Genomic DNA, 10052 nt, shown 5'->3' on the forward strand with positions numbered 1-10052 from the left:
GATACTTGTTGTTTTGGAGAAATGTTCAGATTGCAATACAAATATCTGGATAACCATTTAAAATGGTCACAGGCCAGGCATAGTGGCGCACATCAGTAATTCCAGTACTTGGAAGGCTGTTTCAAACAGGAGGATTGCAGATATGAAGCCAGCTCTGGCAACTTACAGAAGTACCTCAGCAACTTACATCATTTCTTTTTTTTTACTTTTTAAATTTGGAAACAGGGTCTCTCAAACCAGTGCGGCTGGCTTCAAACCTACGCGATCCTCCTGCCTCCGCCTCCCAAGTGCAGGGATTATAAGCATGCGCCACCACGCCTGGCAACTTACATCATTTCAAAATAAAAAATAAAATAGGACTGGGATGTATCTCAGAGGTGGAATGCCTTGGTTCAAACCTCAGGACCACACACACACACACACAAAAAAAAACAACCCAGACAAATAAATAAATAAATAAAATGGTTACATGAGTCCACACATCAGTTTATTTTAACTTCTTTTTTTTTTTTTGGGTGGTCCTGGAGGTAGAACCCAGGGGCTTTTTTCTACCTCCAGGCTATACTCCCAGACCTATTTTATACTTTATTTGGAAACAGAGTCTCACTAAGTTGCTGAGAGGCTCACTAAGTAGCTGAGGCTGGCTTTGAACTTGTGGGATCCTCTGTCTCAGACTCCCACGAGCTGGGATTACAAGCATGCACCACCATGCCCGGCTTCAACTTAATTTTTAAATCTTTGGTTTAGTAACTTGAAAATAAATTTATTCCTAAATATCAAGTTTTAAATTTAAAAAGCTCATTCTGATTTTTATGTCACAGTTAACCCAAGTCCCTAACAAAATAGAGATTTTGGTTCTCCACAAGTAGAAGTTACTTTACCATGAAGTTTCTCTTTCTGGTGGTTGAGGGCTCTAATACTCACTAAGAGATTCCAGCAATATTATATACATTATTTGTGTTTTTAAAAGAATCTCCTCTGTTATGCTGGCCCAGGGAACATTTCTGGTTCCTTTTGGTTTCATTCTATTAAGGTCAGATCTAAGACTGAAAAAGTGGCCACCAGGTCTTCCCAGTGTGAGCCCACCATGGCTTCAAAGGAGTTACCTTGAAACTGTCCCACTGCTTTTCCCAGACCCAGTAGAATTCATACTTCTCCCTTTCTGATGAAACTGGAGTCTTCTCTCTTTGGCCAAGATATTATTGCTATAAACACAATAAGATAATGTAAAACTTTTATTTTCACTAATGTGCTTCATTTTTTAAAAAGGAATAGAACAAAACTGCTACATACCAGTTTTCAATTTGGGCATCACTTTCATGGAGGTGGTTGGCTACAGGTCAAAAGAATAAATGTATAGCATAGTTGTTAGACAGGCTATAACAACAACACAATTATCAAAAAAACAAGTTACCTAAAATAGTATAGCTAAATTCCTACTATGTCAAAGTCTTGTCTTGGCTCATTAAATCTGCATTATTAAAAGCAATATACACATCACTAAGAAGAGGACCAACAGCTTTTGAAGGCTGTTTTTGCTTTCTGGCAACATAAAATTATTTCTACTTGAGTGCTTAAAATAAAAAGAATTATGGCTAACCAATTAAATTTATTTGCTTAACAGGTTATAAAAGATGAAAGAGATATGCATATTAAGTGGTATATATAATACTATTAATTTAAAAGGTGTTAATGAGAAATATCTAAAGAATAAAATATGATTTAGCATTATTTGATGTGATAGCGGTATCTATTTCTAAAGTGTGTTTTAAGTTTACAACCAATTTTTCATACATACAACTTGAAATTTTTCTCATTTCAACATAATTTTTTTAAAAGTTGCTTTTCAACTAATCGTTGTCTAAACAATGTTAATGTTTAGAGTTAAATTTACTGCTTTTAATCTTTACAGGAAAGCATAAAAATGAGATTAATTACAGTCGTATCTATTTCAGCATACTTGTTTTTGTTTTGTTTTGTTATTTCTGAGCTGTAAGATCATGACAACATTTTGGGGGGGAATAAATCTACCAGAAAACCACTTGATGTAAAGCACTCACTAAATATTTACTCAAGGAATGAAAATAGCTTTGAAATAATTTTCAGCAAAACAACATAATAGCTGCATTTTTTCATGGGATTCTTTATTAGTTTCTGATTTTTTATAAAACCATTCAATATTATAAATTTACCAAGGCAGATATCAAAATATTTGCAATAATGCTGAAATACATTTTAATATGGGCCTAGAAACATGTTTCAATATGTTGACTGCAAAGTTAAAAGGTGAAGAGTTTATTCTTTGAAAATATATTGACAAAAATAATAAAAAACTTCCACATCTTCTGACTATTCATTATTAGAAAGTTCTAAATAAGTAACTTTTACAGATGAATATAAAATAGCAAGCAATATTAAATTCAGTGGATAGATTCTTTATCAATTTAAATTTTTAAACTGTTAACAAAATCCTTTAAACTTTCTTTAAAAAAAAAGCACATGTAAGCATACTAGTCTGTACAGCTACTACTAACCTACTCAACTGATAAAACATAGTCAATGAGCTATAAAATTTCTTTTTTAAGACACTACAAAAGTAAATTAAAAATCCTAAATTTACATAGTGGGAAGCTTTATGATGAACCCACAGGAAAACAATATATAAACTCAGAAAATTTAAAAAAATAACACATTTTTAAAATACTTTAAGACACTAGAATAATGCTTTCTAATTAAATTCTACCAACTCTGCTATTTTGTTTTTGTCCTTTAATCAAAAACTGGGGAGAAGCAGAAGGGTTTTTGAAAAGAGAGACACTTAAATGCAAAGAAAAAGACAAGTTGCAGCTGTATAACAGAGTCCACTTTACACTAAAAATAAGCTTCACTTTAGTTTTCTCGTGTATAAATATTTAAGCTTCCTTCCTCCTCAGGACAGTTCTCCTCTTGGTTATATCACCACAGTTTGTCACAAACAGTTGTTTTAAGCATTTAAGTTCAGGGAAAATAGATGTAAACATGTTATGAAGATGTTTTAGAGTCATTCCTACAAATATCCAATAGACTATTACTAGATTATTAACATATAAAATGAAGTACTATGAACTGTGCCTGAGCATTTTTAAGACCTTTAAGTTTAGCTCTCGAGACTATAAACCTGAAAACACTCTACTTTTCCATTTAAAAAAATATATATTTAAAACTACATGGGAATACAGTTCATCCAAAGAAACATACCTTCAGCTCCCAATGACAAGTCATCTTCAAAACTTCCTCCATTTCTCACAAGCACACCTGAAAGAAATGTGAAAGTTCAGAAAACTCATCTTGCTGTTCTGTTCTTCTCCCCCCACCATGTAAAAACCTTGTTTTAGTCAAATCAAACTGACCAAGCAAAATACTTTATTATAGGAACAAGGAAATATTTCAGCTATTAATGGAGTCAGATATTATTATGATCAGGTAATTTCAAGAAACAAGCATAAGCTTTCATTTTATCTTAAAAACAAAACTCTGTGTCCAGTGTCCAGGTAGAGTTCTCAGACGCCAAGTCTATTTTATACTTATTCCGCTGAAGATTTTCAAGTAGATAATGTATCTTACCCAAATGTTTCATAGAAAAACAGACTCAAGTCCTGGAGCAGTCATTACTCTCAACCCCTCTGCATTAATTAGGAGCGCAAGGTAGATTTTCCTGACACTGTAAATGTGTTATATGCCTTGCCATTACCTGCACATTCTTGTTGTACTTTGAACTTGAGAATTTCGTCTTGCACAGGTGGTAAAATTTCAGGTGTGGTTATGTCAGTTAATGTAAGCAAAGAAATACTGCACTAAAATTGACCTACTTCATTCGATACGCACTCTCCTTATATTTACACATTGTGTTTCTGTATTAGTCTCTAAAATATCTTCATACAATCTGACTGCAATAAAAATATACATTTCACATTATGTAAATTTGGTAACTTGCTTAAATTTACCATTTTATGGTTCATGACAAAGTTTCTTCCTTTGGACTTCTCGTTCAGGACAGCAAACTATAAACATGCACATAATTTTATGATTTTATATATTACGGATATAATATTCATACATACACTTTCACCTAGTGGATAAATGGAAGAGAATTCTCATAAAAACCAGACTTAGAAAAGCAACTTTTTCTTACCTTTCAGTGTACTACTGCTTTGCTCATCCAGTGAGGCTCCCAAAGGTGTACTGAAAACAAAGAAGCATAGAATCCTGTCTTGTGAAAAGCCATCTGGAGAATCGTCACTACACAGCCTTACTTAAAGTGTTATAGCTAAGCAAGTGTCTAACCAATATAACTCTCCTCCCCAAACACAGGAATGTGAGCAGATTACATAAGTAATATCCTACCAACTAAGCAAATGCCTATTGCCAACTCAGTTCACCAGGAATGACTTCATTACACATCTAATCTGCCAGCAATTAAGAGCAAGAATGGCAATTACAAATTATATGAATTGGCATTTTCTTTGCAAAAACATTACAAAGTAGAAGAGAATGACAATAGATACTTTAAAAGTTTGATCTTTTCAATTCCTTCCACAGAAATAGGAAACAGAATTCGAAAAAAAAAAATCTTTACTAACAGGTAAGTTAAACCTTAATAAATTTAAAACTTAGAGTCTGGTTAGAAACAAGGCACAAGAGTTTGTTTAAACCTTATCTGTGAATTTATTACCAGCATTCAGAGCACCACCTGGTCCCTCCTCTACCTCAATAATTACCTTTTCTGACATAGAGAAGCTTAACTTTTTATGTTTAAACTAAAAAGATCTTCATTTATCTTTTTCATTTAACTCTAAAAATTACTAAATATTTTCTTAAGGATTAACATTAAAAATCAGCCTTTGCTAAAGTTTTATCACATTTTCATAACTCAAATTATCTAGAAGCTTGTTTTTCAAATACAAAAATGCTTTTACTTTTCTCAAAACTAAGTTGAAATAAGAAACTGTGCTTTATTTTATGAGTTCTTTTTATGAATATAATATTTTAGTAAAAATTTATACTGTTACAAATTAACATCAGAAATGGGATGAATCATGAGTATGCGTTTCAAAGAAACGTTACATAGACACCAATTTAAAGTTAATGTTTTCTGTGAGTAAATGTACAAGAAATGGTAGTTGTTGGAAAATCAGTGATTTTGAAATATAAAAGAATCACAAACAATTACCATAAAGACCTTAGCAAAACTTTAAAGCTAAGTTTTGCATATATTTTAATAAAATCTACGCCTTTAAAAAGTCTTCCTTTATCGCTGCTGGCTTTTTTCTTGGATCAAAACACTGTACTACTCTGTCCGCAGATGTCTCTACTGGTGTACCCACTAATGAAAAATGGCAAACAAGCAGAATATAGTTGGTATTTTCCTTCAAAAACAAGTCTCCATTTTTATAGTAACTCCCCCTTCAAATTCTATCAAAAAGTGTCTCTCCTTAGACACTAATTCAAACATTTTTTTTCCATTTGGTCAAAAAAGAAATGACTATCAAAATAAACACTCCCTTTAAGGGAAAAAAAGTGGTGTCTTTATCTAGGATATGGACAGTAAAGGGAAAACAGTGAATATTCGAGAACTTATCAAGGGAAGAAAATAGTTTCTTCGGGTCATCTGCACATAATATAAAAAATACATAGATGCCCAACACTGGGAATGACCCTAGACTGCTATTTTAAAAAAATGCAGTTGTACATATGCTAGCAGTGAAATGTAATGATAATATAGCTAACATTAAGAGACCACTAGTTCTAGCTTCCCTGGATACAAATGAATGCACTTTTGTAGAGAACAGGTGCAACTGTAGGGACAAGAAAGAACACTATGAGAGAAGCAGCAGCAGGCTATAGAATGCATCCACACTAATCAGCTGAGTAACAGAACTGGAATTTTCAGAAATAATATGTCCTAGTGGATGTTAGCATTTTTTCTACTGTATTTATCTGGAAAGATACTTATTTGTTTCTACCTAATGAGACCTCTCCTACAATCTTAATTCCAATACATCAGAAAATAATGAAATTTTTATCTTGCTCTTATTTAAAAAGAAACTCTTGAATATGAGCTGAATATAAATAATAAAATACCACAAGCGTATTTTGAAAGCAAAACCTATTTTAAGCAACCAATAGTGAGCCATTATTGTATTTAGGATTGTAGCTAGAGCAAGACAGACTGAAAATTTTTAAAGAATTAAATGAACCAGTGACACACTATACATGTGCGCACGCATCTGGAGACTGAACCCAGGGGCATTCTTCCTCTGAGCTAGCTACACCTTCAGTCCTTGACCTATTTTTAAATTATGTGTTTGAAAACTGTCTCTCTCTCTCTCTCTCTCTCTCTCTCTCTCTCTCTCTCTCTCTCTCTCTCTCCCTCCCTCTCCCTCTCCCTCTCCCTCTCCCTCTCCCTCTCTTCTTCTCCCTCCCTCCCCCTCCCTTTCTCTTTTTCTTTCTCTGTTGAGGGCCTAAGTTGCTAAGGCTGACCTTGAACCTGGGATCCTCCTGTATTAGCCTCCTGAGTACTGGGGTTACAGGAATGTGCCACCATCAGGTCAGGCCTGGCTCCTAGGATATCTTGATTCATGCTCTGAGTAGAGTGACCTTATAACTAAAGTCATATTCTCCTAATCTGGAACTCAGGGGGTTAAATTTGAGCTGAAATGTTAATCTGAGAATGATTTCCATCCCAGAATTTGCCTCTGTTCATCTTTAAGAAGGTCTATATACTTTATGTTACCTCTAGAATCTGACACCCCCAATAAAATAATAGGAATTCTATGGTGAAGAGGTTTAGTAAGGCTCCAGTTAATTAATCAAAACATGGCATTAATACAGGGGCAGGCATATTTCATCTATTTTTAAGGGAGAACATTTTAAAATTTATATATATGAGACTCACTTTCCAAAAACTCTCTTATTCTAGTATTTCAACAAAACATAGAGGTGAACCTAAACTGAGAAATAAAAAATATGCTCAGAAGCAAACACCAACAAAAGTTAGAAAGCTACATTCTTCGTGAAAGGTTTTATAACTAAGCAAATAAACTAGAAACAAAAAATGAAACAAGCACATTTTACCATAGTCAGATTCACTTGCAATATGATTCATCTCCTCTGTATTTTATCAAACATTTTTGGACTTGTTGCCAAAGCACATAATTAAACAGATTTATGCAGTCTGAATGCCTTCAAAGCTCTATTTCCTCCTGTGAATTCCAGTGCCATGTGACAAATCCGTGTCCAAGAAGTAAACGACGAGTATAAAGTTAGCTAATTTTAACAGCTCCCCAAACAGAATAAAGGCACAGAAGTAAAACTAAAGCCCAGTTCGTGGTAGCTTAGTTAAGTAAACTAAACTCAACTCTCTCACCCACGTTTGAAAGGAAAACGATTCAATCCCAGATGTACAGATGCCAAAACAAAAGCAAAAGAACAGGTCCTGCGAAATAGGAGAATTCTTTCAAATAACAACGCCAACATCGCATCTGGGCTCCAGGACCCATTTCAGGTGTCTGATCTCCAGCCTAAGTGCTGCCAACTGCAAAGTCCACGCGGCCACCCTCGACCCGCGGCCGCAGCGCTCGCGCTTCTAATCGCTCCTAGGAGGAAGCGATCCGCCTTCTCGCTTTCCGGTCCGCGGCTCCCACCCAGGACCCGGCCCGCGCCCGCGGCCCACTCACCGGCAGTCCTTGAGCCATATCGCGATCTTCTCGTTGGGCACGTTCCCTGCGGGCAGAGCGGGACGGCGCGTTACTGAGCCTGCCGGACTGTGCACGGAGGTCCGGGGGACGCGCAGCCCCCGCCGGCCGAGGTGCCCACCCAAGGGAGCCGGGCGGCAGCGGTGCCCGCGCGCAGGAGGTGGGGCGGCCCGGGACCCCGGCGCCCGGGACCTTTGGCTGCGCAGCCCCCCTGGCCCCCGCGACCCCTGGAGGCTCCAGAGCCCCGGCTCGCCCTGCCCGGACCCCGGCGGCGCCCCCGCCGGCTCCGCCGCCCGCACGGCCCGCGCCCACCTCGGCCCGCCGCCGCCGGCAGCTTGGCGCCCGGCAGGTCCTCCTCGTCGTCCTCGTCCTCGTCCTGCGTCGTCGCCTCGGTGGACAGGTCCTCCGTCTCCGACGCCTGCCAGGAGCTGCGGCACTTGGCCCAGGCCTTCCTCCGCCGGCTCGCCACTTGCCACTCCAGTTCCTCCTCCGCCTCCGCCGCCGCCGCCAGGGGCCGGCTCATGGTGGCACCGGGCTCCGCCGCCGGCCGCAGCCTGCGCGGGACACCCGGCCCCCCGCCCCTGCTGTCAGCGCCCGGCCCGGCTGGGCCCAGCGGGCGCCGCGGGAGGAGGGCGGGCGCGCGGGCGGGCGGGGGGCGCGGCGCGAGCGCGGGCCGGGCGGGAGGCAGGACGCGCCGCCCCCGCCCCCGCGGCGAGCCCGGGCCCGCAGCGCGGTGCACGCCCCGCCCCGCCCCGCCCCGCCCCGCCCGGCCTCCTAGCCCCGCCCCGCCCGGCTCGCCCCGCCCCTTCCCCGCCCCTCTCGCCCGCGCGCCCGGGCCACGCCCCCTTCCGGCCGGGACGCGCTGGGCGGCAGGAGTGCGGCCCGCGGGCCCGGCCGCCCGGCTGGGTTAGCAGTCTCCTCTCCATTCCTCCTCCTCCTCCCTCGTCCTAAAATAGCGACCCAGTGGGCAGGCCGAGTCTCGCAAAACGCCCCCGCGCGAAAGCAGGGTCGGCTCGGGCTCCCTGAAACCTATCCTGTAAGGAGTTGCCGAGAGCCACCTAGTTAAGGTCCCAGGACTGGGGTAAGAATGAGAGGAGGCGCACGCCCGGTGGTGTCAACTAGTCCCCAGGGTCCTGTGGAGTGCTACTCTCCTGCTTGCTTATCGGGGTAATGTGAGGGATAAAAGTGATTCGAGGAGGCACCCTCTGGAAATGTCTCACTGAACTTGCCCATAGAGAGGTGAAGAAAAGCAAAGGGGTATTGCTTGGATTTGGGGATTATGAGATGCTACAAGGAACAGATGAGGTCCAGATTCTTAACTATGTTTAAAGGGAGCTTCTGCATCCCCCCCCCCTTTTTTTAATCTCCTGAACAAAAAGACTCAAATTTATCCAAAATCAGACACGGAATAACTTATCGAGAGACAGTATTTCCTGTTACATCTAAACCGTCTAAGCATACTGTGTTAGGTAAGGCTTCCAATATTTTCTTGTAGTTGGTTATACGCTAAAGAAAACTATGGCCACTTTCCAATAGTCTGTTTATTTTAATTAATTTTCCTGTTGTTTCAATACATTTTTAGACAACAAAGGAAATCATTGAGTTAAAATACAATCTTCATATCATGGAGACAGTAGGGTCTTTTGTGTCAATGTTTGAAAGGTTTCCCTCCTGACTAGCTATATTGCCTAGGGCAAGACAGCCAGTCTCTCTGGTAATCACTTTCCTCACCTGTGAAACAGCAATTATAACTACCTTCTCAGATTGATGTGAGGGTTACAAGTAGGTGTTCATTGCGGCTATGAGAAATACTATATTGTGAAAAGCAAAACTAGATCAATTTTACATGGAAGATTATTTTTATACTAGTGAATGGCATCTATCTTCATGCTTATGTAACTGTACTTTAAACTTGAAATAAATTCAGGTTAGGACAGAAAACATACTCTGGTTAAATTATGCAATTTTAAATGGAAAAGCTTTTTCTTAAGTGAAACAGTATGCTTGGTTTAATTACTTTAATTACATTTCCAAACCTCAAAATTACAAGTTTTACTATACAGTAAGCAAGGCCTTTTAGTTCTAGTCAAAGTATTATTTCTTCATTAATATTTATGTAATCAAAAAATTTGTCTCAAAATCTTAATAATTTGGAATCTAAAGAATGGTGGGGTTGCAGTTGTATCAAATTTTAACTTCTTATTAAGACAAAAGGGAGGTGTAATATAAGTAGAATTGCATGTTAAATAAATAGAAAGGAACATTTTATATTTTGTTAAAAATTGTTCTATGTTAAGTAACTCTGGAAATCACTGTATA

General features: G+C 39.5%; 1 protein-coding gene across 3 annotated transcripts in view; it reads right to left on the reverse strand.

Annotated features, from left to right (window-relative positions):
• The window catches only part of ITPRID2 (ITPR interacting domain containing 2), a gene marked incomplete at both ends in the record, with an annotated part of 39090 nt that extends 30834 nt beyond the window's left edge, over positions 1 to 8256 (reverse strand). For all 3 annotated transcript variants that reach the window (XM_080690315.1, XM_080690314.1, XM_080690313.1), the window contains 6 exons: positions 1107 to 1205; positions 1294 to 1333; positions 3238 to 3294; positions 4172 to 4221; positions 7716 to 7761; positions 8046 to 8256. In XM_080690315.1, the coding sequence (XP_080546441.1) occupies positions 1107 to 1205; positions 1294 to 1333; positions 3238 to 3294; positions 4172 to 4221; positions 7716 to 7761; positions 8046 to 8256 (503 nt within the window). The remainder of the gene's footprint in view (positions 1 to 1106; positions 1206 to 1293; positions 1334 to 3237; positions 3295 to 4171; positions 4222 to 7715; positions 7762 to 8045) is intronic.
• Between the last annotated feature and the right edge of the window lie 1796 nt (positions 8257 to 10052).

This window comes from Muscardinus avellanarius (assembly GCF_963383645.1).
Source record: "Muscardinus avellanarius genome assembly, chromosome: 2".
Taxonomy (NCBI): Eukaryota; Metazoa; Chordata; class Mammalia; order Rodentia; family Gliridae; genus Muscardinus; species Muscardinus avellanarius.